Source organism: Nomascus leucogenys, chromosome 18, assembly GCF_006542625.1.
Source record: "Nomascus leucogenys isolate Asia chromosome 18, Asia_NLE_v1, whole genome shotgun sequence".
Taxonomy (NCBI): Eukaryota; Metazoa; Chordata; class Mammalia; order Primates; family Hylobatidae; genus Nomascus; species Nomascus leucogenys.
In genome coordinates, this window is record NC_044398.1 from 101,309,142 (window position 1) to 101,326,164 (window position 17,023).

General features: G+C 60.5%; 2 protein-coding genes across 2 annotated transcripts; one reads left to right on the forward strand and one right to left on the reverse strand.

Annotated features, from left to right (window-relative positions):
- The first annotated feature begins 6,167 nt into the window (after positions 1 to 6,167).
- IGFALS (insulin like growth factor binding protein acid labile subunit) lies at positions 6,168 to 9,495 on the forward strand. The gene is made up of 2 exons (XM_030797848.1): positions 6,168 to 6,258; positions 7,509 to 9,495. Exons 1-2 carry the CDS (start codon positions 6,243 to 6,245, stop codon positions 9,308 to 9,310), a joined length of 1,818 nt encoding a protein of 605 aa, XP_030653708.1. The 5' UTR covers positions 6,168 to 6,242; the 3' UTR covers positions 9,311 to 9,495.
- A 1,230-nt stretch (positions 9,496 to 10,725) lies between these two features.
- NUBP2 (nucleotide binding protein 2) lies at positions 10,726 to 16,976 on the reverse strand. Its single transcript, XM_003269141.3, has 7 exons — positions 16,872 to 16,976; positions 13,240 to 13,358; positions 12,941 to 13,139; positions 12,102 to 12,256; positions 11,882 to 11,992; positions 11,726 to 11,795; positions 10,726 to 11,364 (listed from the first exon to the last, which is right to left on the reverse strand). Exons 1-7 carry the CDS (start codon positions 16,885 to 16,887, stop codon positions 11,219 to 11,221), a joined length of 816 nt encoding a protein of 271 aa, XP_003269189.1. The 5' UTR covers positions 16,888 to 16,976; the 3' UTR covers positions 10,726 to 11,218.
- Between the last annotated feature and the right edge of the window lie 47 nt (positions 16,977 to 17,023).

Consider the following 17,023-nt stretch of genomic DNA (forward strand, 5'->3'; position numbering starts at 1 on the left):
CCCACATGGGAACAGTTAACCCTGAGCCCAGCCTCTCCCTCTTAGGAGGCCGATTAGAAAAGAGGACAGTGTCTGCACAAAATAGTACTTGAAACCATAAAAATAAAATAGAATTTTGCTGTTTTCCCATTTGTATTAGTCCATTCTCACATTGCTATAAAGGACTGCCTGAGAGTGGGTAATTTATAAAGAAAAGAGGTTTAATTGACTCGCAGTTCCGCAAGGCTGGCGAGGCCTCAGGAAACTTACAATCATGGTGCCTAAGGAAGCAAACGTCCTTCTTCACGTGGCAGCAGGAGAGAGAAATGAATGCCCAGGGAAGAGGAAGCCCCTTATAAAACCATCAGATCTCAGGAGAACTCGCTCTCAAGAGAACAGGATGAGGCCGGGTGCGGTGGCTCACGCTTGTAATCCCAGTACTTTGGGAGGCCGAGGCAGGCGGATCACGAGGTCAGGAGATCGAGACCACGGTGAAACCCCGTCTCTACTAAAAATACAAAAAATTAGCCGGGCGTGGTGGCGGGCACCTGTAGTCCCAGCTACTTGGGAGGCTGAGGCAGGAGAATGGCGTGAACCCGGGAGGCGGAGCTTGCAGTGAGCCGAGATTGCGCCACTGCACTCCAGCCTGGGCGACAGAGCAAGACTCTGTCTCAAAAAAAAAAAAAAAAAAAGAGAACAGGATGGCAGGAACCACGCCCATGATTCAACCGTCTCCACCGGGTCCTGTGCACAACACGTGGGGATTATGGGAACTACAATTCAAGATAAGATTTGGGTGGGGACACAGCCAAGCCATATCATTCCACCTCTGGCCCCTCCTAAACCTCATGTCCTCACAATTCAAAACACAATCATGCCCTTCCAGCCATCCCCCAAAGTCTTAACTCATTCCAGCATTAACCCAAAAGTCCAAGTCCAAAGTCTCATCTGAGACAAGGCAAGTCCCTTCTGCCTATAAGCCTGTAAAATCAAAAGCCAAGAGAGTTACTTCCTAGATACAGTGGGGGTACAGGCATTGGGTAAATACACCCATTCCAAATGGGAGAAATTGGCCAAAACAAAGGGGCTACATAGGCCCCATGCAAGTCTGAAATCCAACAGGGCAGTCAAATCTTAAAGCTCCAAAATGATCTCCTTTGACTCCGTGTCTCACATCCAGATCACACTGATGCAAGAGCTGGGTTCCCAAGGCCTTGGGCAGCTCCACCCCTGTGGCTTGGCAGGGTACAGCCTCCCTCCCAGCTGCTTTCACAGGCTTGTGTCGAGTGTCTGTGGCTTTTCCAGGTGCATGGTGCAAGCTGTTGTTGATGGATCTGCCATTCTGGAGTCTGGAGGATGGTGGCCCTTTTCTCACAGCTCCAATAGGCAGTGCCCCAGTAGGGACTCTGCGGACGGATCCAACCCCACATTTCCCTTCCGTATTGCCCTAGCAGAGGTTCTATGTGAAGACTCTGCCCCTGCAGCACACTTCTGCCTGGACATCCAGGTATTCCTATACATCCTCTGAAATCCAGGCAGAGGTTCCCAAACCTGAATTTTTTTTTTTTTTTTTTTGAGATGGCGTCTTGCTCTGTCACCCAGGCTGGAGTGCAGTGGCATGATCTTGGCTCACTGCAACTTTTGCCTCCCAGGTTCAAGTGATCCTCCCACCTCAGCCTCCTAGGTAGCTGGGACTAGAGGCACACACCACCATGCTTGGCTAATTTTTGTATTTTTAGTAGGGATAGGGTTTCACCATGTTGGCCAGGCTGGTCTCAAACCCCTGACCTCAGGTGATGATCCACTTGCCTCGGCCTCCCAAAGTGTTGGGATTACAGGGGTGACTCACTGCACCCAGCTCCCAAACCTCAATTCTTGACTTCTGGGCATCTGCAGGCCCAATACCATATGGAAACTGCCAAGGCTTGGGGCTTGCACCCTCTGAAGCAACATCTGAGCTGTACCGTGGCTCCCTTTAGCCATGGCTGGGAGGCAGGGCACCTGAGACTGCACAAAGCAACAAGGCCCGGGCCTGGTCCAGTAAACCATTTTTTCCTCCTATGCCTCGGGGCCTGTTATGGGAGGGGCTGCCCTGAAGACCTCTGACATGCCCTGGAGATATTTTCCCCACTGTCTTGGTGATTAGCATTTGGCTCCTTGTTATGCAAATTTCTGCAGCCAGCTTAAATTTCTCCTCAGAAAATGGGCTTTTCTTTTTTATGGCATCATCACACTGCAAATTTTTCAGCCTTTTATGGTTGGCTTCCCTTTTAAACGTAAGTTCCAATTCCAAACCATATCTTTGTGAATACATAAAACTGAATGCTTTTAACGGCACCCAGGTCACCTCTTGAACACTTTGCTGCTTAGAAATTTCTTTCACTGGCTGGGTGCAGTGGCTCATGCCTGTAATCCTAGCACTTTGGGAGGCCAAGGCGGGCGGATCACAAGGTCAGGAGATCAAGACCCTCCTGGCCAACATGGTGAGACCCTGTCTCTACTAAAAATACAAAAATTAGTTGGATGTGACAGCGTGCTTCTGTAGTTCCAGCTACTCAGGAGGCTGAGACAGGAGAATCGCTTGAACATGGGAGGCAGCGGTCGCAGTGAGCCGAGACGCACCACTGCACTCCAGCCTGGGTGACACAGTGAGACTCCGTCTCAAAAAAAAAAAAAAAAAAGAAATTTATTTCACCAGATGCCCTAAATCATCTCTCACAAGTTCAAAGTTCCACATGTCTCTAGGGCAGGGGCAACATGCCACCATTCTCTGCTAAAACATAGCAAGAGTCACCTTTATTCCAGTTTCCGACAAGTTCCTATTCTCCGAGACCACCTCAGCCTGGAGTTTGTTGGCCATATCACTATCAGGATTTTGGTCAAAGGCATTCAGCAAGTCTAGGAAGAGCCAAACTTTCCCATCTTCCTGTCCTTTTCTGAGCCCTCCAAACAGCTCCAACCTCTGCCTGCTACCAGTTCCAAAGTCACTTCCACATTTTTGGGTATCTTTACAGCAGTGTCCCACTGTAATAATAATTATTACAGTAATAATTTACTGTATTAGTCTTTTCTCATGCTGCTGATAAAGACATACCTGAGACTGGGTAATTTATAAAGGGAAGAGTTTAATGGACTCACAGTTCCACATGGCTGGGGAGGCCTCACAATCATGGCAGAAGGCAGAGGGTCTTACACGGCGGCAGGCAAGAGAGCGTCTGCAGGGGAGTTCCCATTTATAAAACCATCAGGTCTCAGCCAGGCACGGTGGCTCACGCTTGTAATCCCAGCACTTTGGGAAGCCAAGGCGGGTGGATCACGAGGTTAGGAGATCGAGACCATCCTGGTTAACATGGTGAAACTCCATTTCTACTAAAAATACAAAAAATTAGCCGGGCGTAGTGGCGGGCGCCTGTAGTCCTAGCTACTTGGGAGGCTGAGGCAGGAGAATGGCATGAACCTGGGAGGCGGAGCTTGCCGTGAGCCGAGATTGTGCCACTGCACTCCAGCCTGGGCGACAGAGCAAGACTCCATCTCAAACAAACAAACAAAAAACAAACAAACAAACAAAAACAGCCATCAGGTCTCACGAGACTTACTCACTACCACAACAGTATGGGGAAAACTGCCCCCATGATTATTTCCACCTGTCCCTGCCCTTGACACATGGGAATTATTACAATTCAAGGTGAGATTTGGGTGGGGATGTGAGGCCAAACCAAATCATCACCTTTGTTGTTGGTATCTGAGGAATCAAGCTCAACATTTAAGGGATATCATCTTAATTAAAATTAAGAACTCTCACCAGCCCCGTGGCTCAAGCCTGTAATCCCAGAGCTTTGGGAGGCCGAGGCGGGCAAATCACCTAAGGTCGGGAGTTTGAGACCAGCTTGGCCAACATGGTGAAACCCTGTCTCTACTAAAAATACAAAACATTAGCCAGGCATGGTGGCTCATGCCTGTAATCCCAGCTACTTGGGAGGCTAAGGCAGGAGAACTGCTTGAACCCGGGAGGCAGAGGTTGCAGTGAGCTGAGATCGCACCGTTACACTCCAGCCGGGGCAACAAGAGCAAAACTCCATCTCAAAAAAAATAAATAAATAAAAATAAAAAAAATCTCACCAGAATCCTAATGAGAGGACGGAAAGGCCACACACCTGGGTGTGCGTGCTGAATGCTTTTGTTTTTTTTTATATCTTGCAAATCAGAAATCAGCCAGCTAACTAGAAAATCGGCAAGAGACCGAAACCGGCAGTGTTTGAGGCCGGGTGACCCTGTGGCTGTGTGCCGGACGAGATGCTCGGTCTCCCGGGTGACAGCCACCGTCCACTCTCCAGTGGCCTGAGTGTAGACAGGTGTGCACCCACAGGATGCGGGGCCACAGGGCTCGGTGGCATTGCTGGAAACAGGACAGGGACAGATGTATTCCAGGATGGGACCTAGACATGGCCTCACCTCCCTCGGGTCCTGTCCTACAGAAAGCCAGGCCCTGTGCAGCCTGAAGGCAGGCAGAATGCGGCTCATGGAGGAGTCTGGGAGGCCCCCGGCCTTGAGCCAGGAGAGGCCACAGGGGGAATGGGACCACTGGGGTTGGTGGCAGTGATGGGGGCTTCTGGAACTCAATGGGCTGAATGTGTGTGGGCCTCTGTGTTACCACACGAATCAGAGGCCTGGAGCCCCTTACCCAGCTGCCGCAACCCTGGTGAGGCCCTGCCCGCCTGCGACTCCCGGCCCCTCCCAAAGGAAGAGAACAGGGACAGATTCTCCCTTCCCACCTGGAATGTGTGGGGCTCCCAGGTGGGGTGCGCAGCCTGACACAGGCCGGGGCCCCCACGGGGACCTCTCCTGAGAGGAGGCCGTCCCGGTCCGCTGGCGCCAGGCCCCAGGCCCCTGCTGAGTCTGCGTTTTCTGCTGAGTAAACGGATTGTGGGTCTTTCTGGGTGTGGACTTTCTCCCCGTGGATCTATAATTTCTCAGAAGAGGAGCCGAGACGCCACCTGGAAAATGATCAATTCTCGATAAACGGAAGACGATGACAGTGGGCCGGCGGCTTCCCACAGCTCTGCACGGGGCCTGCCAGGTGAGGCCGGAGCTGCGGATGGGGTAGGGCCCTGGAAAGCTGCGGTCTCCCCCAGCCCTGGCTCTGCCCCCACCTGCACCCCTTCCGGCCGCTTCCCTGCACACTTTCCCACTGCCGAGGGACTGGTGGGCAGGCCCTGCTGACAGCCAGGGGAGGGGCCTGCAGGGACCTGGAGGGGAGGGGCTGCACCTGCTCAGGCCCTGGTGGAGAGAGCGACTGGCTGGGAAGTGGTTTGAGCAGGTGGAGGGGAACCAGGAGCCTCTGGAGGCAGGTGGAGGCGGAGCCCAGGGGTGGCCTCGGACATGGCTGTGCACACATTCCTGTGGCCTCTCTGCACACAAGCGGTGACTGTGGGGCAGCCAGGCCCTCACCAGAGCCTTGGGGGACAGCAAGGGGCAGGTGAGGCTTGCCTGGGGCACAAGACCTGGCTCCCATGGCCAGGCCACTGCCACACACTCCCCAAGGATGGCGCCGGGCAAAAGCAAACAGGCGCCTGCAGCCCTGCCAGGCATTCCTAGAAGAGGCTGGGGGCGGGGCAGTGGCCAGACACCAGCGACCCTGGGGTCACGGGAGAGGCAGGGTGAGCTTGGGCCCTGGACAGCACCGTGGGCCTGAAGCCCAAACGGCAGCTCCCACCCAGGCTGTAGGGAACTCCCGGGAGGGCGGGTGGATGGCTGGGTGGGCCGCTGGGAAGGGGCGGCAGCCCCTTAGCCCCACACGGCTGGCTGCTCAGGCCAGGGGTGGGATCAAGACCCCAGGGGCTGCCCGAGGGGCCCCCTGCCCGCAACAGGACCTGGTAAAGCCCTGGGCTCCCCAAACCTGCCTCGAGCCCCAGCCCCTCCCAGGCTGCTGCAAGGGGTCCCCACCCCGACCTGGCTGCCCAGCCCTCCCCAGTCAGCCCTGCAGGGGTCCTGGGCACTGGCCATCAGCCCCTAGGGCCGCATTATGGCCACCTCGGGCCCTGACGGAAGCTCCCTCACCCCCTGCACTGTCTGCACCCCAGGGCTCCGGGCTGATGCCGGCCGCCCGGCACGAGGGAGTTAACAGAGCCAGGGCCAGCTGGGTTGGGCCAGCCAGGTGACAGGCGCGGGCTGCCCCGCAGTGGGGAAATCCAGAGGGCAGGGGTGGCCGGCGCAGCAGACATACCCTCCCTCGCTGCCTGCCTGCGGCCTGCCCTGCACGCGGGATGGCCCTGAGGAAAGGTGAGGCCCCCGAGTGCCCCGCCACCCACTCTGGGGGTGGCCAGTCTGTGACCCTTAGCCTGCTGCGGAGAGGCCAGGGGTGACCCCCAGGGAAGCTCTGGAGGGTTCAGCTCTGGGGGTTTGCGGGGGGACTCTGGGGAGCCCACAGTCGGAAATGCGGCTGCTGGGGTTGGCAGGGGGACACAGCTATGCCTGGCACCAGAGGGTCTCTGTCCCGTCCTCCACCCTAAGGGCGCTGGCAGAGGCACAGGGGAGGAGGGCCAGGTGCAGGCCGGAGCCTTCAGCCCCCAGAACAGCGGGCACAGCGACGGGAAGTGCCCCTCACAGCCTGCGTCGTGGGCCCGGCCCAGGCAGGAGAAATTGGCTCACACCCCATTGTCTCTGTGGGGTGACCCCTTGCAGCTTCGGCCACCCCAAGCCTGAGCTGAGCTCCAGAGCTGGCTCAGGCCACCCCCAACCCATCATGACAGAAGGGCAGTCAGGGGGGCCCCACCTTGCTGCCCCTGCCACCATCCCAGCGATTCCACACTCTCTGAGGATGGGGGGGCCATACAGTAGAGGTTTTGGGTCATCACTGCTTGGGAGGCTGCTGGCTGGGTCTGTGGGGCCTGTGGCCCCTTGTCCTGAAAGGCAATGTGAGCTTCGGTGGCTGACGGTCCAGGGTTCCTACCTGTCCCCTGACGGCGGTGCCCTGGTCCCTTCTACAGCACCTGACCAAGGCCTGGATGCAGGCAGGTGAGACCCCGCTGAGGGGGCCTAACTGGGGCAGGAGGTGCCCAGCTCCCTGTCCAGCCTCTGACGGCAGTGAGCGAGTGCCCACCAAGACCTGCTCCAGAATATTCTGAAAATGGCCGGACCTTGGCCAATGGCTCAGTTCCCTCCCCTTCCTCTAGGCCAACGTGGCAGACTGGCCTGGCTCAAGCGCCTGCCTTGGGGGTGCGGCTGCCACATGGCCAGACGGCCCGAGATCCAGCCTGGCCGAGCCCACGTGGCCTGCGCACAGCTGGAGAGCCAAGCCCTCAGCGTCTGTCCAGCGGGGCGGGGCGGCCACTCCTCTGTCCCATGGGGTGGGAAGCGCAGTGTCAGCTTTTGAGCTGGAGGACCTGTGGGGCTCACCGGCTTCTTCGCATCTCAGCGGGTGACCTCGAGCCTCAGTTCACACCTGAGCGCCGCTTCCGGCTGGCTGGTATCAGGCTCACTCAGGCAGAGCCCTCCTCGGGCCGCCTCCCCAAGCCTCTCCCCCCACCCAGGAGGCCTGGCCCTGGCGCTGCTGCTGCTGTCCTGGGTGGCACTGGGCCCCCGCAGCCTGGAGGGAGCAGAGCCTGGAACGCCGGGGGAAGCCGAGGGCCCAGCGTGCCCGGCCGCCTGTGTCTGCAGCTACGATGACGACGCGGATGAGCTCAGCGTCTTCTGCAGCTCCAGGAACCTCACGCGCCTGCCTGACGGAATCCCGGGCGGCACCCAAGCCCTGTGGCTGGACGGCAACCACCTGTGGTCCATCCCCCCGGCGGCCTTCCAGAACCTCTCCAGCCTGGGCTTCCTCAACCTGCAGGGCGGCCAGCTGGGCAGCCTGGAGCCGCAGGCGCTGCTGGGCCTAGAGAACCTGTGCCACCTGCACCTGGAGCGGAACCAGCTGCGCAGCCTGGCAGTCGGCACGTTTGCACACACGCCCGCGCTGGCCTCGCTCGGCCTCAGCAACAACCGCCTGGGCAGGCTGGAGGACGGGCTCTTCGACGGCCTCGGCAGCCTCTGGGACCTCAACCTTGGCTGGAATAGCCTGGCGGTGCTCCCCGATGCGGCGTTCCGCGGCCTGGGCAGCCTGCGCGAGCTGGTGCTGGCGGGCAACAGGCTGGCCTACCTGCAGCCCGCGCTCTTCAGCGGCCTGGCCGAGCTCCGGGAGCTGGACCTGAGCAGGAACGCGCTGCGGGCCGTCAAGGCAAACGTGTTCGCGCAGCTGCCCCGGCTCCAGAAACTCTACCTGGACCGCAACCTCATCGCTGCCGTGGCCCCGGGCGCCTTCCTGGGCCTGAAGGCGCTGCGATGGCTGGACCTGTCTCACAACCGCGTGGCTGGCCTCCTGGAGGACACGTTCCCCGGTCTGCTGGGCCTGCGTGTGCTGCGGCTGTCCCACAATGCCATCGCCAGCCTGCGGCCCCGCACCTTCAAGGACCTGCACTTCCTGGAGGAGCTGCAGCTGGGCCACAACCGCATCCGGCAGCTGGCTGAGCGCAGCTTTGAGGGCCTGGGGCAGCTGGAGGTGCTCACGCTGGACCACAACCAGCTCCAGGAGGTCAAGGCGGGCGCCTTCCTCGGCCTCACCAACGTGGCGGTCATGAACCTCTCTGGGAACTGTCTCCGGAACCTTCCGGAGCAGGTGTTCCGGGGCCTGGGTAAGCTGCACAGCCTGCACCTGGAGGGCAGCTGCCTGGGCCGCATCCGCCCGCACACCTTTGCCGGCCTCTCGGGGCTTCGCCGGCTCTTCCTCAAGGACAACGGCCTTGCAGGCATTGAGGAGCAGAGCCTGTGGGGGCTGGCGGAGCTGCTGGAGCTCGACCTGACCTCCAACCAGCTCACGCACCTGCCCCACCGCCTCTTCCAGGGCCTGGGTAAGCTGGAGTACCTGCTGCTCTCCCGCAACCGCCTGGCAGAGCTGCCGGCGGATTCCCTGGGCCCCCTGCAGCGGGCCGTGTGGCTGGACGTCTCGCACAACCGCCTGGAGGCATTGCCCAACAGCCTCTTGGCGCCACTGGGGCGGCTGCGCTACCTCAGTCTCAGGAACAACTCGCTGCGGACCTTCACACCGCAGCCCCCGGGCCTGGAGCGCCTGTGGCTAGAGGGCAACCCCTGGGACTGCAGCTGCCCCCTCAAGGCGCTGCGGGACTTTGCCCTGCAGAACCCCAGTGCCGTGCCCCGCTTTGTCCAGGCCATCTGTGAGGGGGACGACTGCCAGCCCCCCGTGTATACCTACAACAACATCACCTGTGCCAGCCCGCCCGAGGTTGCGGGGCTCGACCTGCGGGACCTCAGCGAGGCCCACTTCGCTCCCTGCTGACCAGGTCCCCGGACTCAAGCCCCGGACTCAGGTCCCCGCCTGGCTCACCTTGTGCTGGGGACAGGTCCTCAGTGTCCTCAGGGGCCTGTGCTGTGCACTTGCTGAAAGACGCAAGGGCCTAACTGGGGTGGAAGGCATGGCGGCCCCCCCAGCTGTCATCAATTAAAGGCAAAGGCAATTGAATCCAACAGGCACGGTGCGTGACTGCAAACGTGAAACCAGGGAAGGGGCTGGGTGCTCGGCGCGCAGCTGTGGTCTCACAGCTTTGGGAGGCCGAGGCGGGCGGATCGCTTGAGCCCAGGAGTTCAAGAGACCGTCCTGGGCAACACAAGAGAGACCCTATCTCTACAAAAAATAAAAAAAATTAGCATAGCATGGCGGCCTGTGCCTGTGGTCCTAGGGAGGCTGAGGCAGGAGGATCGCTGGAGCCTGGGAGGTAGAGGCTGCTGTGAGCCGAGACTGCACCACTGCACTCCAGCCTGGGCGACAGAGCAACACCCTGTCTCAGAAAAACCACCTGGCTTAGGGGAGGGGAGGATGGTGTTGCCTGGGTCCACCTTGGTCTCCTCACCTCTCTCCTCGCCGGCTTGGCCACGCCCAGGGCCCCGCCTGGATCCTGCCCCGCCACCGCCCTGGCCAACTGTGCAACACCCACGTGTCTTTCTGGTTCCTGCGGCTGCACCTCGGGCTCCCTGCAGGGCATCCCCCAGGAATGATGGCACCAACTCGAATCCCCAGGAGCTCTGCATCTCACCCCTCCTCTTCCAGGCATCACCGTGAGGACCAGGCAGTGTCCCCGAGGGGTGTGGTCCAGGCAGCCAGGGCGCGGCTGAGGTGGGGTGAGGAGTGAGCGCAGGGCGGGCCGTTGGCCCTGCGTGGGAAGCCGCACACCCTGCAGATGCCCCGGGCATTTGTCTTCTCTGCCCCCTCAAGGCACCGGCATTGTCAGCCCAGGTGGGCCTGGTGCCCTCCCACCCAGCCAGAGGCCGCGCGGGTTGGTTCCCGGCCCCCACCTCCAGGGTCCTCCTCTGCTGAAGGCTGAGCTCTTCCTCTGGGAAAAACGGCGCATTCTGCTTTCTGGAACGGCTTTCCTTTCGGGTCTCACTGGGAAGAGGTGCAGGGGGCCCCTGGGATCAGAGCTCCCTTCTCAACCTGACTTCTGGTCTCAGTCCCGGGATGGGCCCCGTAGTGTCCCAGGGAGGCCATTCTTCCACGGCGAAGGGGCCAGCTCTCAGGTTTATCACAAAATCTCCCCAAATTCCCAGCAAATAAGATGCGAACACATCAGCACCTGGGCCCAGGGGATTGTTGACAACGGAGCTTAACGAACCTGCCGGCCTGGCCCAGTCCAGCCGAGCCACTTTCAGAAGCAGGTGCTGTCTGACCCCGAAGGACAGAAGACTCTAGAAACATCAGACTTGTCACCACAGCAGCGGACACGTTTAATGGTGGGCCCCTCTACAGTTACAAGACATGCCTGAGGTCATTTCGCCCCCTTAGGGGGCACTCCCCAAGCTTAACACAGATGACAGTGACCCCCGGGTGCTGGAGGCCTGGGGTCACCTGAGGACGGCAGAAGTCCTGCGCTCTGCTGTGTGGACACGTGGCTGCCAGGCGCACAGGTGGGAAACATGGATGGGAAGAGAGCCCAGGCCACTCCCGTCGCACAGCTGCAGAGCACGCAGGCCACAGCACCAGGGCCCGAGCTGTCCTCTCAGCCACAGGCCAACCAGGCAGAGCTGCTGGTGCAACACATCCTGGGGCTGGGCTGGTCGGGGAGACGCTCTCCCGCTGACGCTGCCTGGGCCTGCCCCTGCAGGGCCCGGGAGCCGAGCCTAGGCCTGTTTCTCTGAGAGGCTGGAGCAGAGCCCTCGGTGGCCCTGGAAAGCGGCTGCAAGGTGGCCTTAGTCAGGGGAGGCACGCGGGTGTCGCGTCCAGAATCTTCTGGGCTATGGAGGTGAGTGCAGCGAAGGCGGGGCTGCCGGGGAACTCCTGGATGAAGTCGTGGCCCTCCTCCAGGCTCCTCATGAGCTCAGGGTCCAGGGGCACGGAGCCTACAGGGCACAGTGGAGGCGGTGGTGCCATGTCCACACCTTCCGCTCCCACCACTGGCTCAGCTGGACGCGCCCGAACCACCCGTGGCCATAGAGGAGACTGAGGTGCTGCCAGACGATTTCCACCTCCAGACCTGCGGCCCTCCCAGCAGGCCGGGTCCTGGCACCCGAGGGGGCCCTGAGAAGGGCACGGGTGGATGAGCCACAGGTCGCAGCGGCGTGGCCCGTGGCCCGAGGAGAGAGGAGGAAACCACTCCTGTCCCGTCCTCTCCCTCGGGCACTGGGGGCACAGAGGTCAAACCCACCCAGGGCAGAGATGGAATGGGAGGCCGGGACCCCAACAGCAGCTCGGGACACTCACCTAAGAAGGGCACCCCGGCGAGCTGGGCCAGCTCCTCTCCGCCGCCCCTGGAGAAGACGCTGGTGCACTCCTAGGAGACAGTGGTGAGCCCAGCGCCGCCCAAGGCCCCCGCCGGTCAGGTGCTGCCTCGCCCCCTCTGCAACCCCCGGGACTCACTGCGCAGTGTGGGCAGGTGAAGCCGCTCATGTTCTCCACGACTCCCATCACCCGCAAGCCCGTCTTCCTGCAGAAGGTCAGCTCGCGCCTCACGTCCCCCACGGACACCGCCTGCGGGGCAGCAGCCAAGGCCACGGTCGGCCAGGCGCACAGGCAGGGACACCCGCCCAGCCCTCTGGGAAGCCGCCCTCAGGGACTCGGGAAGGTGCCGCAGTGGTACCTGGGGCGTGGTGACCACGAGGGCCCCCAGGGGCTGGTGAGGACGCAGGGCTTCTACGGTGGCCATGTGCTCATCGGAGGTCCCCGGGGGCGTGTCCACCACCAGGTAGTCCAGCTCCCCCCAGGCCACGTCGGACACAAACTGCTTTATCAGCGCTGCAAAGACGGGGCAGACAGGGTGGGCAGGGCAGGGCAGGTGTGCACACGTGGCCCTGCGTCACTAAGAACCGGCCAGGTCAGGCCGAGGGGCTGCAGTCCATCAGGTGCCACTTGCCACCAGCCTCCGTCACAGGCTCTCGGGAGGCCCTGGCCAGGAGGGCAAAGATGGGGCCGGGCCATCTACAGCGTCCCTTTCTCCAGCGTCCAGCCCCTGCCCACAGAGCCCCCGCTGACTCCCCGAGGCCCCAAATCAGAACACAGAGCCAGGACCTTCCAGGGGTCTGTACCCACACATGGGAGCACCCAGAGCCTGCGCCTCACTCCACCAGCCTCTCCCTGCCTTTGGGGGCGTCTAATGCCACCTGCTCCAGAGGTACCAGAACCCCCTCAGCTCTGCCCCTATGACCTGCCACACTGGGGCCTCAGTTCCCTGCATGCCGTGGCCAGGGTCTCAGCAGACCGACCCCACTCTCTCTGACCGAGAGTTGGGGACAGCTGTGTGGCAGCGCGGACCCAACTCGACACACACCGCCAGCCAGAGCCCTGTGCCTGGTCGTGGGTGTCATGTGCAGGTCCCCAGGGACAGCCCTGGCTGCTGAAGGGAAGCACCTCCACAAGGAGAGGCCGGCACCGGCGCTAACCCCATTCACCAGGACAGGGGACGGACCGCCCGGCTGTTACCGTTTTTCTTGGGGCCTCTCCACACCACGGCCTCGTCCGGCTTCTCCAGCAGGAAGCCCACAGACATGAGCGAGAGGCTCTGCTCCTGGTCCAGGAAGACGGGCGCCCAGCCGCGGTCGCACTGGTGCACGGCCCTGCCCTGCGCCCCGAGCATGCGGGGGATGCTGGGGCCACACAGGTCCACATCCAGGATTCCCACCTGCAAGAGCGGCAAAGCCTGGGCCAGGGGCACCGCCAGGCCTCCGCCGGGACGCAGGCAGCTGCCCGGGGCTCCGCCCAGTGAGGGCCAGGGTGCTCACCTTCTTGCCCGCGTGGCGCAGTGCCAGGGCCAGCTCCGTGGAGACGGTGCTTTTCCCAACGCCCCCCTTTCCTGAGAGGACCAGGATGATGTGTCTGACGCCGGCCAGGTTTCCAGGATCTGGTCAGAAACATGACAGAGAAGGTCAGGACTCCTGGTGCCCACTGTGCCCGCACACACGGGGTCACCCACCGCCTCTTGCACCCACGTTTTGAGCGAGGCCGTGGTGAATCGCCAGACCCAGAGGCAGCCCCTGCCCCGCTTCGCCTGGATGTAAAGACCTCCAGGCAGGTCCCCTGCAGCCCCAGACCCAGGGGGGACGCTCTAAGACCACGGCACTCCCTGCACCTGCCTGAGGCGGCGCTGCTGAGACCGGAAACTGCCCAACTCTCCTCTCGCTGCGTGCAAGGGTGCGTGCGTTCCTTCATGCGCAGGCGTGTGCAAACTCACACACACGAGTGACATGATCGTGAAACTGCCAGCCCCCTGCTATTTCTAACAGGAACCCAACAGACTCCACTCTTTCCCCAGCCCGTGCACCTGGGCTCGGCAGAGGCAGCAGAGGGCCCAGGGTGGGTGGCAACAACCACGCGTTGTCGCACACCAGCGTCCCCAGCTCTCGGACCCTGCAATGTGCGGCAGGTGAGGGCAGCCAGCTGCTCCCGGCACAGCCCCAGCTCTTCTTCCTTCCAGGGTCCCATCCTGTCCCTGCCACGCGGCAGGGGCTGCTGTGTGCAGACACCTTGGCAAAACCCCTGCATTTTCACCCCAGCGCCACCGCTGAGGTCATGCCCCTCGTCTCCAGCACGCTGCTCCATCCCCGACAGGTCCTTGGGGGGTGCATGTGAGGGGCTCAACACACGACGCGTAAAACCTGCCCCCTCCTGATCCGCCTCTCAAGGGCAGGTTCAAAGGCTCCCAAGTGCAAAGCCTCCCGGGAGAACCTGGCATGCAGGCAGGTCCTCAGACCTACAGAGGCTGCCTGAGGTCTCCTCGGGACGCGGAAAAGGCAGCCCCAGGCCCACACTCCTGCAGACACAAAGCCACGGCCTCGCGGTCACCCCTGGGGCAGTAAAAGGGGTTCTGACTTAAATCACTTCAACACCAAGAGGTACTGGAAGTGACCTGTGCAGAGAGGGCGCATGCACTTCTGTAGCTGCCGGGGACTCTGTCAGGCCCGGGTCCTGACTGCCATGCTAACATCAGTGCTGGCACCAGCGGCAGTGTTAACCCCCAGGGGCTTTCCTCGTTGGCAGAGGTGGGGGAACTGTGCCTCTCTGGTGTGTTGGGCTGAGCACCACGCTAAACGCAGGCCCTAGTGTCAGGGAACCGGGACAACCACCCTGAGGGTTCCCCCAAGAACATTTCACTTCTCAGCAAACTGAGGCAGCTCCTAAGCAGATCCTCAGCAAAGTGCAGTCAGCATGAGCCTGCCAGGTGGAGCAGTGGGGCTGGAAGCGCAGGAAGGAGGCTAAGCACCATCTCCCCGTGGAAGGCGAGGGCGCTCTCCACGGACAATGAGTCCCGGTCAGCCTTATGGGTTACCAAACCCAGATCATTCCACGCGCTGGACAAATATATTTTTACAGTAAATTTATATGTTTATTTTGAGAGGCAGTCTCATTCTGTCGCCCAGGCTGGAGTGCAGTGGCGCAATCTTGGCTCACTGCAACCTCCGCCTCCTGGGTTCAAGCAATTCTCGTGCCTCAGCCTCCCAAGCCTCGGCTTCCAGAGTAGCTGGGACCACAGGCGTGCGCCACCATGCCCAGCTAATTTTTTTTTTTTTTTTTTTTTTTTAGTAGAGACAGTGTTTCGCTATGTTGGCCATGCTGGTCTCAAATCTGACCTCAAGTGATCCGCCTGCCTTGGCCTCCCAAAGTGCTGGGATTACAGGCATGAGCCACCTTACCCAGCCTAGGCCTTTTGAATTTTTATGTGCATATTTTCCCCGTTTAAAGAAAGCTTGGGGCCGGGCGCAGTGTCTCACGCCTGTAACTCCAGCACTTGGGGAGGCCGAGGTGGGTGGATCATCTGAGGTCAGGAGTTCGAGACACCAGCCTGGCCAATGTGGTGAAACTCTGTCTCTACTAAAAGTACAAAAAAATTAGCCAGGCATGGTGGCGTGTGCCTGTTATCCCAGCTATTTGGGAGGCTGAGGCAGGAGAATTGCTTGAACCTGGGAGGTGGAGGTTGCAGTGAGCCGTCATGGAGATTGTGCCACTGCACTCCAGCCTGGGCAACGGAGCGAGTCTCTGTCTCCCCCCAACAAAAAAATGAAAGCTTGGACTAGGGGCAGTGGCTCACGCCCGTCATCCCAGCACTCTGAGAGGCCAAAGTGGAAGGATCACTTCGGTAGAGGAGGAGTTCCAGACCACTCTCAATAACGTATTCAGAGCCCATGTCTACACATTAAAAACTTAGCCAGGCAGGGTGGTGCATCCTGTGGTCCCAGGTGCTCAGGAGCTGAGGTGGGAGGGTCGCTTGAGCCCAGGAGGGCAAGGCTGCAGTGAGTTACGATCGCGCCACTGCACTTCAGCCTTGGCGACAGTTAAGACCCTGTCTCAAAAAAAAAAAAAAAAGCTTCTCTCAATCTCAGTAATATCCTTACTTTGTAGTAAATCTGTCCTGATAATAAGGACAGGCTTTTCCGGGCTTCTCCTCTGGAATAAGACTCCAGCACTGGGCCAGGTGCGGTGGCTCACGCCTGTAATCCCAGCACTTTGGGAGGCTGAGACGGGCGGATCACGAGGTCAGGAGATCGAGACCATCCTGGCTAACACGGTGAAACCCCGTCTCTACTAAAAATACAAAAAATTAGCCGGGCGCGGTGGTGGGCGCCTGTAGTCCCAGCTACTCAGGAGGCTGAGGCAGGAGAATGGCGTGAACCCGCAAGGCAGAGCTTGCAGTGAGCCGAGATCGCGCCACTGCACTCCAGCCTGGGCGACAGAGCGAGACTCCGTCTCAAAAACAAACAAACAAAAGACTCCAGCACTGGGTTTCTCATCTGTCAGAGTTGTGCTACAAGACCTTGCTGTCCGAGGAATGTTTTCCTTTTGGCACCGGACTCGAGATCTGTTAGAAGATAAATGCGGCTCCCACTACTCAGGAGGGCCCACGGCGCTGATCTGGCGAACGGATCGTCCCCACTAGTGTGAATTCCGTCCCGCGCAACTTACACTTTTCTGAACACTTAGAGCGCCACTTCCACAAACAACTTAAAAGCATGTGAGATTCTGGAGTCCGTCTTAACTTTCATAACTGCGCGCGTGTGACTTATTTGGAGACAGGGTCTCGCTCTTGCCCGGGCTGCGGTGCAGTTGTGACCTCCAGGACAGCGGGGCCCACAGGCGCCACCGCGCCCGCCTACAACGCGGTATTCAACAAAGTTTCCTTTAAAAGCTCCCCCAACTCCACGACTCAGGCCCTCCGAGGTCACGGAGCTTCCACATCGAAGCAGGAGCACGCGAGAAACGACCCTGTTTAGAAAATGCGGCCTCTGGCCCGGCCCAGCCACGCCGGCCGGTGATGGTCGCACTGGAGGCGCGCGACGCAGCGAGGCCGCCGCCAGGAAGGGACGCGGCGGGGCCCCAAGCGAGGCCCTGGCCCGGCTCCGCACCCTGGCCCGCCACTCACCGGCCGCCGCCTCCATCCCGCCGCCGCCAGGAGCTCGCGGCCGCAGCGCGCTTACGCCCGCGGGCCGTCAGCCTCCCAGCTAGAGCGAAGGGTCTTCCAACCAATGGGCAGTGAGTGCCCGCCCCTGGCTCCTCTTGATAGGCCTAGTCCTG